Raw genomic sequence first — 19,594 nt, forward strand, 5'->3', positions numbered from 1 at the left:
GTAACCCATAAGTTTTTGCACCCATGGAATTTAACAAAACCAGTGCTTTATTAGCATCTGGCACTTCATTCGCCCTGCAGTACACCTCAATACGTTCCACATATGTCGCCCAATCTTCGACTTCATTGTCGAATGTAGAGATACTGCCACTCTTCGGCATCCTTGGTTGTGCGTTAACTATCACCAATGGCGCCTCCCGCGCTTCCCCTTCTCCGCTGGCACAAAATGGCGTCTCCCGCGCTTTCCTTCCTTCCCGCGCTCGCCCGTCTTCTCCGCTGCGGCTTCGCAAAATGGCGTCTCCCGCGCTCTTCCTTCTCCGCGGCTCAATGGCGCCTCCCGCGCTCTCCCTGCTTCTCCGCGGCTCAATGGCGTCTCCCGCGCTCTCCCTGCTTCTCCGCGGCTCAATGGCGTCTCCCCTTGCTTCGCCCCGCGGACCCTGATCAGCCCGTGATCCCTGGCTGTGCTCTGCGCGTTCTTCTCTTGATATTTGTCGACGCCGCTCAGTCTAGAACCCGGCTGTTTCTTACCCTCTCTCCGGTTTGCAGTATTTTTCCTCGACGCCGCTCGGTGATCAACCCCCGGCTGCGCCCTGCTCTCTTCACCCTCTTTCTTACCCCGTCGACGCTGCTCGGCTCTCTCTCTGCCGTCGGTCGGCTCCAGCCGCCGCTGCTCGGGAAGGGTCTGCTCTGGACCTGTCGTCGGTCTCTTTCTGCTCGTTGTGGCTGGGGAACCAAGCCCGGCTCGCCACAGCCTCCCCAGCGAAGCTGGATCTCTGCCTGATTGCTGGGCGGTTGCTCGCGGTCGACGCCCGTGTTCCTGGACTCGACTATTTTTTTTTTTGTTGCAGGTAGATTCGAATCGACACTCGTCGCCACTGTTAGATCCGTGGTTCAGTGGATAAATAATCACATGGATGCTGTACATTAACAAATAACAGGTCTTTACTGGAGGAGGGTAATCTCTAGACTGGGGTACAGAGGCATGCGCACAGCTTATATACCGGTGTGGTTACTGCCGGTACTACAGTATACAGGAGCTGTAAATAGTAGTTCTGACTTAAAGGCACATACACTACATTGTCAACCCCTTTCGAAAATCCACAGATTGCGAAATCTACTGCATTTTCACAAATGACTGCGTTCAGCATACAGACTTTCTTCACCGATACATCAGTGCAACTGAAATGACCCATCATGAATTTTTAAGCTAATGTGTCAAACATAGACTGAGTTTAGTTTTGTATTTAACTATTGATCCTTGTTTTTATTTCTTTGGTTACCAAATGCTCTTATTTTTCTCCATGCCATATTTTGCTCTGCAGCTTATGGGTAACCTGCTTCCAGGCCTCAGCTACTTGTGCACTGAGGACTTATTGTACTTTCACTCCTTGTCTTTTGCTTTGTGGTTGCAATATTTTCGATAAAAATAATTGTTTGAAAAAGGTACACATTGTTTTAATCGTAATATATCAATATACAATCCTTGAGCTTCGATTCTTGTCTTCAGTGAATTACATTAGAATATATTTTGTTGTATCACCCTCTATCATTGATCATTATGTTTATCTTTAGCTGTTCATCATGTCTAGCTTGAGTTACTTATTGCTTGTATTTTTTTATTGCAGCTTCACAACAAATGTGTCCCACATACCAAACCTGAATGTGATGGTGGCCAACTAAAAGACCACATTTTACTTCCTTCCTACATATGTCCTGTAGTTCTGGTAAGACTTCAACAGTTTAGAATTTCTTGAACAGTGCCTGAACATTTCAAGTTTAATTTTGCTTTACTTTCCCCTGATCTTTTCAATTTCCTCTGTTGCTTGAATTCCACTCCTGGCGTTCTCACATATCATAAATGTTGAGTTGATTGAAATGTTCATAAAGCAATGGACCAATTCTTGATTCAACAGGTAGTAAAGGCATGTAGATGCAAAAGCAGGAGGAAGATAAAAATCCTGAGTGTCAGAACACATTGAATGATCTTTTTCTCATTTCTGTGTTTTTAATACTTCAAGTATTGTTAGAAGTAAATAATGAAATTAGTCACCATTTTTTGCTTTTTAAAAAGTCCCCGATTTCTTCAAGTATATTTTATTTCAAGTGCAGGCGCAGTTTGGATATTGTGAATAATATATGCTAATTGTTTTCTTGCAGAAAAATTACTATTAAAGTGTAAATGCTATGAGCAGGTTTGGGTATTTGGAACATTTCTATTGGTGTGTGATAAAACAAGATATTAGTTTATAAATTAAATCAAATCTTGAGTATTTTCATGGCTAGATGCTGGAGTAATAAGAGAACTGTCTAGTTACAAAGCTCATACGAATATGGGGTTAGGTTGGAATTCATTAATGGCCTGCTGCAACCTGTTGATTTCAAATATGGTCAGATTTATTAGTAATCACCAGTTTATTTTATAAGGCTCAATTATGTTTGAGAGATTTAGGGGTAAAAATTGGATGGCGCTGCCTTCGCCTTAGCGCCCCAAAAAATGTAGCGCCCCCACGGCCGATTTTCCCAGGGAGCGCCCCGAGAGGGAGGAGGGTCGCTACTGGAAGCGCCCCGCGTCCCTCTTGGGGCGCTGCGAGCCAATATCGTGGCGCTGCAGCACATCACGCCGCGGTACTGCAGGCCTTCCTCCTCTTATTAAAGGGGAGGGGCTTGGCGCAGCGCGACCCAGGGCCCAGCTGGGCCACCAGGGATCAGGAGTGCCGGCAAACGAGCGAACTAAGCTGAGTGCTGGGCTCACGGAGAGCAGCCAGCACCCCGCGGACGCGCTTCACTGGGGCCGGGGACAGCAACGGGGACAGGTGCTGGCAGGTGGCCAGCAACAAAAATGGCCACCTGCCACCTTCCCTTTAACTAGCAGGTAGGCCCCCTGACCCTGGCAGACATAGCGTCCGGTGGTAAGTCAGGGGGCACCACCCAATATTACAGCTGGGGCGCTGCGCACAACGATGACAGCAGCGCCGCGGTTAGCGCCAACGCTAACCTCCTGCTGAATTTCGCGTGAGGCGTTAGCGGCGCCGTGCCCAGTCGCTAGTTGATTTGCGCCCCGTTAGCGCTAACGGGAGGCGCAAATCAATCGTATTTAGCCCCCTTAATGCTTTATCCATCTGTCTCGTCTCATGAATATACTTGTCCTGCTGGTCAACCAGTGGTACAGCATAGGAATCCAGCTCCCCTACTTGCTGCCCCAGTTGTAAGAACCAACCTACAACTAAGCTGATTATAAAATGAAAGCATAAAGGTGAAGATATTATGAAATCAAGTGAATACAATTGGAGTACAGTGGCACCGAATTTCCTGGATTGCACTTAGGCAAAAATTAGGCCCAATTTTGCGCCGGCTTCTGCACCGATCTTGCCGACAGGAACTTATACAGAAATTTCCTGTGGATCTCATCTGCCTACGCCAGAACGTAAAACCAGTGTACAGCAAGCGTAAATGCAGTGACAGCAGTAGGGGTAACAGCGAGTGGGCTGCCGTCATCTGCCAGGGTGCCTCACTCTCGGAGCCTCTTGTCTCTGCTGCTTCTCTTCCATTATTATGCACAACAGGGTTATTTCCATTGGGAAAGCCACTCGGAACATGTGAGGGGGCAAGGTGGGCATCTGAGACTGACAGCACTTTGGTTCAGTCTAGTGCAAGGCTCAGTAAAAAAGAAAAATTGCAAAGAAAATCGCCATCAAACTGCAAAAATATCAGTTACGACGATATAGGGAGATTTTATGTTGTACTGCGTCTAAATTTTTGGGTGGCGATCTCCGACAGCGCATTATTCAAGTGAATGCCGAAAACTCGCATGAGCTGGTCTTTTGCATGGATGATGGAGCTATGTTAATGAGCAACAGAGGGTTTTGGCAGACATATCTCAAAAGCAGCACAAATGATCAAGCAAATTTGCGCATAGGGAAGTTTAAACATAAAACCGGGATGAATCAGTTACGTGCGAATTTCCATGGATAAATACAGCATAACTCCGTTCTTGCGCCGTAGTTGCGCTAAAAAGTTCCAGGCTGGTGGAATGGGTGGACAAGTGGCAGATGAAATTTAACACAGAAAAGTACGAAGTGATACATTTTGTTAGGAAGAACAAAGAGAGGCAATATAAACTAAAGGGTGCAATTCTAAAGGGGGTGCATGAACAGAGACCTGGGGGTATATGTGCACAAATCATTGAAAGTGGCAGGGCAGGTTGAGAAAGCGGTTAAAAAATCATATGGGATCCTTGCTTTATAAATAAAGGCACAGGCTGCGAATTTAATAGACCTCAGAGGGCGGGTTTGGAGGTGGGTCGGTAGTGAAAATCGGAAAAATTGACAGCGGGCTGTGAACCCGCTTCCACGCTATTTTGGCAAGTGTTGGGTCAGCGGCTCCCAACCAGACCCGACACCAAACGGCAGGACAGGCACTGAAGGCAGTTAACGGCTTGTTAACTACCTGAATGATCTTATTTTAACTGCCTGATCGAATTTTGCAGCTTTTTGTGCATGCTGCCCGCCTTCAGAAAAACACGCCAGCTGAATCGAGCCGGGTTTAGCGAGGACCTGAATTGTTGGCAGCTGCTCAATCAGCTTAAAAGCAGTCCTGCAATCTCTCATAGTATCAGATGCCGCAACTTAGTGCTTTGAGGTTTGGGACACTTTTTGCAGCTCTACTAATCTTGTGTGTGTACACACTGAAATCCATCTGCAGTGTGACCTCATTGGAATATCCTCTGGCCACTTTGTCTGAGCGCTCACAACCTCCATTCCTCGACTGAGATATATACCAGCAGAATGGGAACCATTAATATCCTCTCATCCTGGTTGTCGGATTCGGAGGAAGAGCAGCCGCGGCAACAGCAGAACCAGGCACAACAGCAGCAGCAACAACAGGAGCGCCAACCTCCTCCTCACCCACCTGATGCTGCAGAGGGCGTCAGCGCAGGGCTGCACCTCGCCACACGAGATACCTCCAACACAGGGTTTACAGGCCAAGGATGAGCTTCCTCAACATGACTGAGCAGCAGTGCCAAAGGAGGCTGAGACTTCCGCGAGACGTAGTCACTGACATCTGCGCACTGCTGCTCCAACATCTGGAGCCCAGAGGAGCGGGTGGACACTCCTTACCAGTGGCTGTCAAAGTCACCACCGCACTCAACTACTGTGCTTCAGGGTCCTTCCAGGGATCATCAGCGGCATCTCCCAGTCAGCCACACACCTGCATCACGCAGGTTACCGATGCCCTCTTTGCAAAGTCGCACAATTACATCCACTTCTCCACGGATGAAGCAAGTGTAACCGTGCGTGCGGTTGGCTTTGCAAATATGGCAGGCTTGCCAAGGGCGCAGGGTGTCGTAGACTGCACATGTGACCATTAGGGCACCCCATCACAACCCAGCTGTATTTGTGAACCACAAGGGCTTCCACTCCCTTAACGTCCAGCTGGTGTGCAACCACAGGAAGATCATTATGCATGTTTGCGCAAGTACCCTGGCCGTTGCCATGACTCCTTCATCCTGCGGCAGTCTGCTGTGCCTCAGCTCTTCAATCCGCCAACGCAACTTCCTGGATGGCTACTTGGCAACAAGGGCTATCGCCTGAAAAAGTGGCTCATGACACCGATGAGAAGGCCATCAAACGAGGCTGAGGAGTGGTACAATCTGAGCCACATTTCCACCAGAAGCATCATAGAAGCAAACCATCGGCTTGCTCAAAATGCGATTCAGATGCCTCAACAGATCTGGTGGAGCCCAGCAGTACGCACCAGCCAGGGTGTCCAGAATCATCGTGGTCTGCTGAGCCCTGCACAACATCGCACAACAGCATGGCTTGGCGCTGCCTGAGGAACAAGTGGCTCAGCGCAGAGCCTCCTCGGAAGAAGAGGACGAGGAGGAGGCGGCACGCCTTGCGGGGCCGGATGTGGCCAATGCAGCAGCACTCGACCACATTGCTGCCTGTCAGGGAAGGGGTGCACTCATCCATGCCAGATTCGCGTAAGCTCACGCTTCAACTACAGGTGGCTGGCATATGGCTCTGAATGTGTGGACGACCTTCTTAACATGCCATACATCATCTCTCCAATAAATAGTGCTTTCCTATCGCTCTCAGCACCATTATTACAAATGCAAGTCGCCCTGAGCCCTCACTCTGCAACTTCCATTTCCCAGAACACATAAGCCATAACTTCAACTCTTTGCCATTACTTTTTAATCACATCACAAATGGATGGCAATCGATATTTTGCAACAGAACAAAACACCCAAGTGACTACCCTTGTGACTATTTGTGTGTTAACATCTTCTTACACGTGCTTCTACGTGGGGCTTCCCCTGTGGCTTCAGCAGATGCAGAGGCACCTTGCTCACTTTGATGCTGCGCCTGCTTAGACGACTTTGGTGGGTGTCCTCTGGGTTTGGGAGCCTGGGAGGGCTCCTCCACAGTCTGCTGTTCCTGCGGCTGTGCAGGGGCTGAGACGGCCATCTCAGTTGGGTGAGGAATCTGGGGCTCTGACCAAGGGTTCCGCAGTGGCATGGTCATGTGAGCGCTTGGAGAGGAGCCCACACTTCCTTGTTGTCTGCCACCAACATCCCTTTCATGGGTCGCCCGCACTTCAGTGCTAGCAAGTGGCTGGAGAGCACCTTGCTGCACATCATTGGGGCCATGAGGACCCGTCTCTACACTGACAATCCTCACAATGGAGACGTCCATGTACCTCTGGTGTGTCTCCTCAATAGATGCCAATCTATCCTCCATAGCAGACCATCTATTTCGAAGAGTCACCATGTTCTCCTGAGTCTGGCGACTTAGGTCCTCCACGGAGGTTGCCACTCTCTCCATGGTGGCACGTTTATGCGCCATTGCCTCCACAAAGACAGTACTCATGTTTGAGATGGACTCCTCCATTCTCTGCACACTCGCAGTTACCATGGATGCAAACCCTGTCAGACACTCCTACACTTGTTCCAGCACCGCTCTCTTTCTGGATGGCCCCAGAGTCGCAGCATCTACATGCAGCTGAGCAGAGCTAGGAGCAACCTCCAACAAGGACTCTCCACTGCGGTCGCTCTATCCACCATCTGCTGATGCTCACTTGTGAGCTGTGATGCACCAGGTGACAACACTACTCTATGTCGCGAAGGCCCCGCCGAGGTGTACTTTTCTGCGCTGGTGCTGGGTGCTCTGAAACATACTTAGAAACACAGAAGATAGGAGCAGGAGTAGGCCATTCAGCCCCTCGAACCTGTTCCGCCATTTAATGAGATCATGGCTGATCATCCAAATTCAGTACCCTGTTCCTGCTTTCTCCCCATATCCCTTGATCGCTTTAGCCTTAAGAAATATATCTAACTCCTTCTTTAATATATTTAATGAATTGGCCTCAATGGCCTTCTGTGGTAGAGAATTCCACAGATTCACCACTCTCTGGGTGAAGAAATTCCTCCTCGTCTCAGCCCTAAATGGCTTACCCCTTATCCTTAGACTGTGACCCCGTGGTTCTGGACTCCCCGGCCATCGGGAACATCCTTCCTGCATCTAGTCTGTCTAGTCCTGTTAGAATTTTATAAGTTTCAATGAGATCCCCTCTCATTCTTCTAAACTCTAGCGAATACAAGCCCAATTGACCTAATCTCTCTTCATACATCATTCCTGCCATCCCAGCAATCAGTGTGGTGAATCTTCGCTGCACTCCCTCCATGGCAAGAACATCCTTCCTCAGATAAGGCGACCAAAACTGCACACAATACTCGAGGTGTGGTCCCACCAAGGCCCTCTACAACTGCAGCAAGACATCCTTGCTCCTGTACTCGAATCCTCTCACTATGAAGGCCAACATACCATTTGCCTTCTTAACCGCCTGCTGCACCTGCATGCTTACCGTCAGTGACTGGTACACAAGGACACCCAGGTCTCGTTGCACTTCCCCTTTTCCCAATCTATTGCTGTTCAGATAATAATTTGTCTTCCTGTTTTTGCCACCAAAGTGGATAAACTCGCATTTATCCACATTATATTGCATCTGCCATGCATCTGCCCAATTACCCAAACTGTCCAAATCATACTGGAGTTTTTCTGCATCCTCCTCACAGCACACACGCCCACCCAGCTTTGTGTCGTCTGCAAACTTGGAGATATTACATCTAGTTCCTGTGTCTAGATCATGAATATATATTCTGAATAACTGGGGCCCTAGCACCGATCCTTGTGGTACCCCACTAGTCACTGCCTGCCACTCGGAAAAAGACCCGCTTATTCCAACTCTTTGCTTCCTGTCTGCCAACCAGTTCTCTATCCAAGTCAGTACCTTACCCCCAATCCCATGTGCTTTAACATTGCACACTAATCTCTGATGCGGGGCCTTCTCGAATGCCTTCTGAAAGTCCAAATACACCACATTCACTGGTTCTCCCTTATCTATTCTACCAGTTACATCCTCAAAAAATTCCAGTAGATTAGTCAAGCATGATTTACCTTTTGTAAATCCATGTTCACTTTGTCTGATCCTGTCACTGTTTTCCAAGTGCTCTGCTATTACGTCTTTTATAATGGACTCTAGCATTTTCCCCACTACCGATGTCAGGCTTGCCGGTCCATAATTCCCCGTTTTCTCTTTACCACCATTTTTAAATAGTGGGGTTATGCTAGCTACCCTCCAATCCATGGGAACTGTTCCAAAGTCTCTAGAATTTTGGAAGATGACCAGCAGTGCATCTACTATATCTAGGGCCACTTCCTTAAGTACCCTTGGATGTAGATTATCAGGCCCTGGGGATTTATCGGCATTCAATCCCGTCAATTTCCCTAACACCATTTCCCTACAAATACTGATTTCATTCAGTTCCTCCCCCTCATTAGACCCTATGTTCCCTGACATCTCTGGGTGGTTATTTGTGTCCTCCTTTGTGAAGACAGAATCAAAGTATGTATTTGATTGGTCTGCCATTTCTTTGTTCCCCATTATAAATTCCCCTGATTCTGACTGCAAGGGACCTACGCTTGACTTCACCAATCTTTTTCTCTTCACCTATCTATAGAAGCTTTTACAGTCAGTTTTTATGTTCCCTGCAAGCTTACACTCATATTCTATTTTCCCCCTTAATTAATCCCTTTGTCCTCCTTTGCTGAATCCTAAACTGCTCCCAATCCTCAGGTTTGCTGCTTTTTCTGGCCAATTTATATGTCCTCTCCTTGGATATTATGCTATCCCTAATTTCCCTTGTTAGCCACGATTGAGTCACCTTTTTTGTTTTATTTTTATGCCAAACAGGGATGAACAAATTCTGTAGTTCATCCATGCGATCTTTAAATGTTTGCCACTGCCTATCCATCGTCAACCCTTTAAGTAACATTCCCCAATCCATCCTACCCAACTCGCGCCTATAGCATCGTAGTTTCCTTTATTTAAATTCAGGACCCTAGTCTCTGAGTCAACTACTTCATTCTCCATCCTAATGAAGAATTCTATCATCATATGATCGCTCCGCCCCAAGGGGCCTCGCACAACAAGATTGCTAATTAATCCTTTCTCATTACATAATACCCAGTCTAAGATGGCCTGATCTCTAGTTGGTTCCTCGACATATTGGTCCAGGAAACCATCCCGTATACACTAGGAATTCCTCCTCCACAGTATTGTTACTAATTTGGTTAGCCCAATCTATATGTAGATTAAAGTCACCCATGATAACTGCTGTGCCCTTATTGTATGCGTCTCTAATTTCCCATTTAATGCCATCCCCAACCTCAGCATTACTGTTTGGGGGTCTGTATACAACTCCCACTAACGTTTTCTGCCCCTTGGTATTTCTCAGCTCTACCCATACAGATTCCACATCATCAGAGCTAATATCCTTCCTTACTATTGTGTTAATCTACTCTTTAACCAGCAATGCTACCCCACCTCCTTTCCCTTTTTTCCTGTCTTTCCTGAATATTGAATAGCCCTGGATGTTGAATTCCCAGCCTTGGTCACCCTGGCGCCATGTCTCCGTAATCCCAATTACATCATATCCGTTTACATCTATTTGCGCAACTAATTCATCCACCTTATTACGAATGCTCCTCGCATTAAGACACAAAGCCTTCAGGCTTGTTTTTTTTAACACTCTTAGACATTTTAGAATTATTATTTACTGTGGCCATGTTTGATTTACCCTTGATTTCTCTCACTGTCACTTTTGCTTTTCTCCTTCCTGTCTTTTGCTTCTATCCTTGCTTCCCTTTGCTCTGTCTCCCTGCACAGGTTCCCAACCCCCTGCCAGTTTAGTTTAAACCCTCCCCAACAGCACTAGCAAACACTCCCCCTAGGACATCAGTCCCGGTCCTGCCCAGGTGCAAACCATCCAGTTTGTACTAGTCCCACCTCCCCCAGAACCGGTTCCAATATCCCAGGAACTTGAATCCCTCCCCCTTGCACCATTCCTCTAGCCACGTATTCATCTGAAATATCCTTCTATTTCTACTCTGACTAGCATGTGGCACTGGCAGCAATCCTGAGATTACTACCTTTTGAGGTCCTATTTTTTAATTTGCCTCCTAACTCCCTATATTCAGCTGTTAGGACCTCATCCCGGCTTTTACCTATATCGTTGGTACCTATATGCACCACGACAACTGGCTGTTCACCCTCCCCCCTCCTGAGTCCTGGTGACGCTACTCCCTCAGAGGCTGCAGCTTCCTCTGATGGTTCGTCCGACTCTTCTTCCTGGACAGTGGGGAGGGGGGCTCTTGATGGTCCTGTGGGAGAGTAAAGGCATGAGTTAGACATCTGATTTTTAGTTAGCAGACACATCCTATTCTGCAGATGATCAAAAGTCAATCTCTATGAACATCGTATGCCATTGCAGTCAATCATGAAATCTAAATGCGAGGGTTGAAAAACTATTCTGTCACCAGCTTCGTCTAGTGCGCCCGTCTCTCCGTCCCCCACTTCCAGCTTCTCGCCACCTCCCACGATCTCGCAAGCACCCTCTTCAGCACTTGTCAATGTCGCCAGGGATGGTGGGCCTTCTTCTGTCGACGTGCTCTCCCTCTTATTGTGGGCTTTCTTTTCCTGCAAGAAGAGAGACGTGGAGTTTCAGCGAAAGTAATGGTGTGAGTATGAAGAATCCATAACATAGAAGCTTAGAGGGAAACCAAGATGGAGTGAAGTGCCAAGAGGAAGCTGCCTCCCTGTGCGTTGTCAGTTGTTGTCATTGCATAACAGTGAGAGCGAGTGTGAGGGGTGCAAAGGATGGTGAGGTAATTCAGTACAGAGAGTGAGATGGATGGGTAAGGGTGCAAGAGGTGTAAGGTGGGAGGTGGAGGAGCAGGCTTACAAAGCAGAGCGCTGGTGATGAGAAGAGAAGGGAAGCAGATTGAAGGTAAGTGTGATGTGATGCACACTTTTGATGATCGCAGAAGATCATTAAACCGTTTCCGGCACTGGACCCAGGTGCTTGAGCGTAAGGACGTTGCGCTGACCTCCTCAGCAATGTGCAGCTAGGCTGCCTTTGTTTGTTGAGGTTTCCTCTGGCCATCGGGAGTGAACAGAGCATCCTTGCGCCCTCTTACTCCCTCCACAAGAGCTTGGAGGGAGTGCTCATTGAACCTTGGAGCATCCTTGACTTTGGCAGCAGTCATTGTAGCTTGGGCCCATTCAAGCAGCAGCAGAAAGGAGAAATGAGAGGCTGAGGCTACGTGGGCCCCTTAAAAACACTGCAGCAATGACGTCATCAGTGGAAAGCTACAGACACGCTGCCACTCATTGGACCGGGTAGCGCGCACGACAGGACTAATTAGGACACTTAAACTAAAATCTGAAATCGGGAGCGGCTGAAACCGGAAGCGGGACCAGAACCCGCCCACCAGGCAACCTGACTCCAACCCGCCTTCTCCATTAAATTTGCGGCCATAAGAGTCCAAAAGCAAGGAAGTTATGATGAACCTTTATAAGACACTGGTTTGGCCTCAACTGGACTATTGTGTCCAATTCTGGGCACCTCACATTAGGAAGGATGTGAAGGCCTTAGCGGAAGTGCAGAAAAGATTTACAAGAATGGTTCCAGGGATGAGGGACTTCAGTTACGTGGATAGACTGGAGAAGCTGGTGGTGGTCTCCTTGGAGCAGAGAAGGTTGAGAGAAGATTTGATAGAGGTGTTAAAAATCATGAGGGGTCAAGACAGAGTAGATAAGAGAAACTGTTCCCATTGGCGGAAAGGTCGAGAACCAGAGGACATAGATTTAAGGTGATTGGCAGAAGAACCAAAGGCGACATGAGGAAAAACTTTTTTATGCAGCGAGTGGTTAATGTCTGGAATGCACTGCCTGAATGGGTGGTGGAGGCACATTCAATCGTGGTTTCAAAAGGGAATTGGCTAGGTACCTGAAGGAAAAAAAGGTTGCAGGGCTACAGGGAAAGGGGTGGGGAGTGGAACTAGCTGAAGTGCTCTTGCTGAGAACTGGCACAGACTCGACAGGCCGAATGGCTTCCTTCTGTGCTGTAACCATTCTATGATTCTATTTCTGGGCCGGTGTGTCCAACAAAATATAGAGAAGCCAGTAGCAGATTTGCTTAATTGTTTTGGTTATTTTTCTGTTTTAAAGGATAGACAGCCCAATCAGAAAAAGGCTGAAAGCAATTCACCAACAACCACAAGTTCAGATGATAACAATCCAGCTTTCAAATATAATACGACAACAGTAGATGGGCAAGGACTACAGGTATGTCGAGAAGATCAAGATGTTTAACTATCAATAATCTCCATTTATTAACTTTAAATATAAAAGATTCATTTACTTTCATGTTTCTATGACCTCTGGTGAAGGTAGGACTGGGCTCTGCTATGGAGGGTTAAAAATAGACTAGTTTGCTGTGCCAGTTTTTACATATCTGTATGTCAAATGTAAGAACATAAGAAATAGAAGCAGGAGTAGGCCATTTGGCCCTTTGAACATACTCTACCATTCAATAAGACCATGGCTGATCTTCTACCTCATCTCCACTTTCCTGCACTATCCCCATATCCCTTGACTCCCTTAATATTCAAAAATTTATTGATCTCTGTCTTGAATATACTCAATGACTGAGCCTCCACAGCCCCCTGGGGCAGAGAATCCCAAAGATTCACCACCCTCTGAGTGAAGAAATTTCTCCTCATCTCAGTCCTAAATTTCTAGTGCTGTTGGGGAGGGTTTAAACTAAAATGGCAGGGGGTTTGAAACCTGTGCAGGGAGACAGAGGAAAGGGAAGCAAGGATAGAAGCAAAAGACAGGAAGGAGAAAAGCAAAAGTGGAAGTCAGAGAAATCAAGGGTGTAAATCAAACATGGCCGCAGTAAGGAAGGATATTAGCTCTGATGATGTGGAATCTGTATGGGTAGAGATGAGAAATACCAAGGGGCAGAAAACGTTAGTGGGAGTTGTATGCAGACCCCCAAACAGTAATGCTGAGATTGGGGATGGCGTTAAATGGGAAATTAGAGATGCGTGCAATAAGGCCATGGCAGTTATCATGGGTGACTTTAATCTACATATAGATTGGGCTAACCAAATTAGTAACAATACTGTGGAAGAGGAATTCCTAGAGAGTATATGGGATGGTTTCCTGGACCAATATGTCGAGGAACCAACTAGAGATCAGGCCATCTTGGACTGGGTATTATGTAATGAGAAAGGATTAATTAGCAATCTTGTTGTGCGAGACCCCTTGGGGTGGAGCGATCATAATATGATAGAATTCTTCATTAAGATGAAGAGTGAAGTCGTTGATTCAGAGACTAGGGTCCTGAATTTAAATAAAGGAAACTATGATGGTATGAGGCGTGAGTTGGCTAGGATGGATTGGGGAATGTTACTTAAAGGGTTGATGGTGGATAGGCAATGGCAAACATTTAAAGATCGCACGGATGAACTACAGAATTTGTTCATCCCTGTTTGCATAAAAATAAAACAAAAAAGGTGACTCAACCATGGCTAACAAGGGAAATTAGCGATAGCATAATATCCAAGGAGAGGACATATAAATTGGCCAGAAAAAGCAGCAAACCTGAGGATTGGGAGCAGTTTAGGATTCAACAAAGGAGGACAAAGGGATTAATTAAGAGGGGGAAAATAGAGTACGAGAGTAAGCTTTCAAGGAACATAAAAACTGACTGTAAAAGCTTCTATAGATAGGTGAAGAGAAAAAGTCAAGCGTAGGTCCCTTGCAGTCAGAATCAGGGGAATTTATAATGGGGAACAAAGACATGGCAGACCAATTAAATAAATACTTTGGTTCTGTTTTCACAAAGGAGGACACAAATAAACTCCCAGAGATTTCAGGTAGCATAGGGTCTAATGAGAGGGAGGAACTGAATGAAATCAGTATTTGTAGGGAAATGGTGTTCAGGAAATTGATGGGATTGAATGCCGATAAATCCCCAGGACCTGACAATCTACATCCTAGGGTACTTAAGGAAGTGGCCCTAGAAATAGTAGATGCATTGCTGGTCATCTTCCAAAATTCTATAGACTCGAACAGTTCCCATGGATTGGAGGGTAGCTAATGTAACCCCACTATTTAAAAAAAGGTGGTAGAGAAAAAAACGGGGAATTTTGGATCGGTAAGCCTGACATCGGTAATGGGAAAAATGCTAGAGTCCATTATATAAAATGTAACAGCAGAGCACTTGGAAAACAGTGACAGGATCGGACACAGACAACATGGATTTACAAAAGGTAAATCATGCTTGACTAATCTACTGGAATTTTTTTGTGGATGTAACTGGTAGAATAGATAAGGGAGAACCAATGGATGTGGTGTATTTGGACTTTCAGAAGGCTTTCGATATGGTCCCGCATAAGAGACTAGCGTGCAAAGTTAAAGCACAAGGGATTGGGGGTAAGGTACTGACTTGGATAGAAAACTGGTTGGCAGACAGGAAGCAAAGAGTTGGAATAAACGGGTCTTTTTCCGAGTGGAAGGCAGTGACTAGTGGGGTACCAATTCAATTCAATTTTTCAATTCAAATGCTTTATTGGCATGAAAGTTTACAGGGAACCATATTGCCAAAGCTTACATAACAAAAAGTACAGTTTTCCAACATTCTGTAGGTGTCAAACAATTCTGACCTTCGTTGGGTACATACAATATTACTTTAAACAATATTAATTTAAACAGTCTTTGTACATCAGTGGGTACATTCAGTATTAATTTTAAACAGTCCTCAGGAATCGGTGCTAGTACCCCAGTTATTCACAATATATATTAATGATCTAGACGAGGGAACTAGATGTAATATCTCCAAGTTTGCAGATGACACAAAGCTGGGTGGGCATTGTACTGTGAGGAGGATGCAGAGAAACTCCAGTACGATTTGGACAGGTTGGGCGATATGGCAGATGCAGTATAATGTGGATAAATGCGAGGTTATCCACTTTGGTGGCAAAAACAGGAAGGCAGATTATTATCTGAACAGCAATAGATTGGGAAAAGGGGAAGTGCAACGGGACCTGGGTGTCCTTGTGTACCAGTCGCTGAAGGTAAGCATGCAGGTGCAGCAGGCGGATAAGAAGGCGAATGGTATGCTGGCCTTCATAGCGAGAGGATTCGAGTACAGGCGCAAGGATGTCTTGCTGCAGTTGTACAGGGCCTTGGTGAGACCACACCTCGAGTATTGTGTAAGCCTGACATCGGTAGTGGGGAAAATGCTAGAATCTATTATAAAAGATGTAATAGCAGAGCACTTGGTAAGCAGTGACAGGATCGGACAAAGTCAACATGGATTTACAAAAGGTAAATCATGCTTGACTAATCTACTGGAATTTTTTGAGGGTGTAACTGGTAAAATAGATAAGGGAGAACCAGTGGATGTGGTGTATTTGGACTTTCAGAAGGCTTTCGATACGGTCCCACATAAGAGATTAGCGTGCAAAATTAAGGCACATGGGATTGGGGGCAAGGTATTGACTTGGATAGAGAACTGGTTGGCGGACAGAAAGCAAAGAGTTGGAATAAACGGGTCGTTTTCCAAGTGGAAGGCAGTGACTAGTGGGGTACCGCAAGGATCAGTCCTAGGACCCCAGCTGTTCACAATATATATTAATGATCTGGACGAGGGAATTGGATGTAATATCTCCAAATTTGCAGACGACACAAAGCTGGGTGGGAGGGTAAGCTATGAGGAGGATGTCGTGAAACTCCAGTACGATTTGGACAGATCGGGTGATTGGGCAGAAACATGGCAAATGCACTATAATGTGGATAAATGTGAGGTTATCCACTTTGGTGGCAAAAACAGGAAGGCAGATTATTATTTGAATGGCAATAGATTGGGAGAAGGGGAAGTGCAAAGAGACCTGGGTGTTCTTGTGCACCAGTCGCTGAAGGTAAGCATGCAGGTGCAGCAGGCGGATAAGAAGGCGAATGGTATGCTGGCCTTCATAGCGAGAGGATTCGAGTACAGGCGCAAGGATGTCTTGCTGCAGTTGTACAGGGCCTTGGTGAGACCACACCTCGAGTATTGTGTGCAGTTTTGGTCACCTTATCTGAGGAAGGATGTTCTTGCCATGGAGGGAGTGCAGCGAAGATTCACCAGACTGATACCTGGGATGGCAGGAATGACGAATGATGAGAGATTGGGTCGATTAGGCTTATATTCGCTAGAGTTTAGAAGAATGAGAGGGGATCTCATTGAAACTTATAAAATTCTAACAGGACTAGACAGACTAGATGCAGGAAGGATGTTCCCGATGGCGGGGGAGTCCAGAACTAGGGGGCACAGTCTAAGGATAAGGGGTAAGCCATTTAGGACTGAGATGAGGAGGAATTTCTTCACCCAGAGAGTGGTGAACCTGTGGAATTCTCTACCACAGAAGACGGTTGAGGCCAATTCGTTAAATATATTCAAGAAGGAGTTAGATATATTTCTTAAGGCTGAGGGATCAAGGGATATGGGGAGAAAGCAGGGACAGGGTACTGAATTTGGATGATCAGCCATGATCGCATTGAATGGTGGAGCAGGCTCGAGGGGCTGAATTGATTACTCCTGCTCCCATCTTCTATGTTTCTAAATGGCCAACCCCTTTATTCTAAGACTGTGACCCCTGGTTCTAGACTCCACAGCCAGGGAAAACAGTCTCCCTGCATCTACCCTGTCAAGTTCTGTAAGAATTTTGTATGTTTCAATGAGATCACCTCTCATTCTTCTAAATTCTGGAGAATATAGACCTAGTGTACTCAAGCTCTCCTCATAGGACAATCCCCCCATCCCAGGAACCAGTCTGGTGAACCTTTGTTGCACTCCCTCTATGGCAAGTATTTCCTTCCTGAGGTAAGGAGACCAAAACTGTACACACTGCTCCAGGTGTGGTCTCACCAGGGCCCTATATAATTGCAGTAAGAGGTCTTTACTCTTATACTAAAATCCTCTTGTAATAAAGGCCAACATACCGTTAGCTTTCCTAATTGCTTGCTGTACCTACATGTTAACTTTGAGTGATTCGTGTACCAGGACACCCAGGTCCCTCTGAACACCAACATTTCCCAATCTCTCACCATTTAAAAAATACTCTGCTTTTCTATTTTTCCTACCAAAGTGGATAACTTCACATTTCTCCACATTATATTCCATTTCCCATGTTCTTGCACACTTACTTAGCCTATCTATATCCCCTTGAAGCCTCCTTGCATCCTCCTCACAACTTACATATCCACCAAGTTTTGTATCATCAGCAAACTTGGATATATTACATTTGGTCCCCTCATCCAAATCATTGATATAGATTGTGAATAGCTGTGGCCCAAGCACTGATCCTTGCGGTACCCCACTAGTTACAGCCTGCCAACCCAAAAATGACCCATTTATTCCTACTCTCTGGTTTCTCTCCGTTAACCAATCCTCAATCCATGCTAGTATATTACCCCCAGTCCTGTGAGCCCTAATTTTGTTTAATAACCTCTTGTGTGGCACCTTATCGAATGCCTTCTGAAAATCCAAATACACCACATCCACTGGTTCCATCTCATCTATTCTGCTAGTTACACCCTGAAGAAACTCTCAAACATGATTTCCCTTTCATAAATCTGTGTTGACTCTGCCTAATCCTATTATTATTTTCTAAGTACCCTGTTACCACATCCTTAATAATAGATTCTAGCATTTTCCCTACTACAGGAAACTCTCGATTTACCGGCACCTAAATAACCGGAAATCTGTTAACCGGCAAAATTCAGGAGTAGGTTCAGGTAAGTTTTTACTTCATATTAGTGGCCGTTCCTGGATCTGTGGCTGTGTAACCGGGGTTCCTGTACCTGTTGCTAAGCAACAGGGATGCCTGGATCTTGGGGCGGGGTTTCTGCACCTGTTGCTAAGCAACAGGGAAGCCTGGATTTGTTGCTGTGTACGGAGCTCTCCTACCTTTTACTATGTCTCTCTGTAATCCGGACTTTTTGATAAACCGGCACCACGACGGTCCTGTCGGTGCCGGATAAAGAGTTTCCTGTACTGATGCCAGGCTAACTGGTCTGTAGTTCCCCGTTTTCTCTCTCCCTCCTTTCTTAAATAGTGGGGTTATATTTGCCACCTTCTGATCCACGGGAACCGTTCTAGAATCTATGGATTAACTTAGACCAGCAGCTGAGGAAGGCTGATGCAGGGATCTTAAGGGTGAATTACTATTTTATTGTGGCTGGTGTGCAAGAATTTAAGCAAATGGAATCTTACCCATTCAGGGAAGGATGCAATCTTCATATTCACTGTAACTGTTTACTCATTAAACCATCAGAGACTCAGCACAGACCAGGGATTGGTGCCTTTACACAATAAACCATCAGAGACTCAGCACAGACCTGAGATTGGTGCCTTTACACAGTAAACCATCAGAGACTCAGCACAGACCTGAGATTGGTGCCTTTACACAGTAAACCATCAGAGACTCAGCACAGACCTGAGATTGGTGCCTTTACACAGTAAACCATCAGAGACTCAGCACAGACCTGAGATTGATGCCTTTACACAGTAAACCATCAGAGACACAGCACAGACCTGGGATTGGTGCCTTTATCCATTGATCCCGCAGAGGGAAATTCACTTTTTAAAAAAGACAACTTCTGTTGAATTTGTAAGCCTTGCTTTGTTTAGTATTTTAGTGTTTGGTGAGGTTGTTGATCCAGTGAAGATTTTCACCTGTAACTGACATTTGGTTAATTAAATAGTGTAACATTAAGGTACTAAGTGTACTTAGAGTAACAATTTTTGATCTGTCTGGTGTAAAGGAGAAGGATATCTGTTTATGACCAGGACATGTTTCTTCTAATCTCTGTCATGCCTAATCCAAATTCCCTCTGTATGCATTCACGTGCACTTTTTGGCTGACACTCAAGCCCATTACTTCTATCTCTTTTTTTATCTTGGGCATGTCTCTCTTGTCGCCTTCCCTTCTGGTCACCCAGTCATGCCACCTCTCATTTTTCTCCTCTTTGGGACCTTATTGTGGATGATTGCCTTGACATCCAGGCATTAACTGAAACTTGGTTTACATGTGATAACACCTTGACCCTTACTGAAGTCACTCCGTCAGGCTATACTTTGCACCATCTGCCCCATTCAAACCATCAGGTGTGCCCTTTATCACCAAGTCACATAATAT

The 19,594-nt window shown here is 46.0% G+C and overlaps 1 protein-coding gene across 5 annotated transcripts in view; it reads left to right on the plus strand.

The window, feature by feature from the left end:
• LOC147120179 (diacylglycerol kinase beta-like) overlaps positions 1–19,594 on the plus strand; it is a 752,216-nt gene that overhangs the window by 415,509 nt on the left and 317,113 nt on the right. For all 5 annotated transcript variants that reach the window (XM_085985737.1, XM_085985736.1, XM_085985741.1 and 2 more), the window contains 2 exons: positions 1,625–1,723; positions 12,573–12,689. In XM_085985737.1, coding sequence (XP_085841863.1) covers positions 1,625–1,723; positions 12,573–12,689 — 216 coding nt within the window. The remainder of the gene's footprint in view (positions 1–1,624; positions 1,724–12,572; positions 12,690–19,594) is intronic.

The sequence above is a fragment of the Somniosus microcephalus genome, chromosome 4 (genome assembly GCF_052327205.1).
Source record: "Somniosus microcephalus isolate GS21.2 chromosome 4, FLI_Smic_1.0, whole genome shotgun sequence".
Classification (NCBI taxonomy): Eukaryota; Metazoa; Chordata; class Chondrichthyes; order Squaliformes; family Somniosidae; genus Somniosus; species Somniosus microcephalus.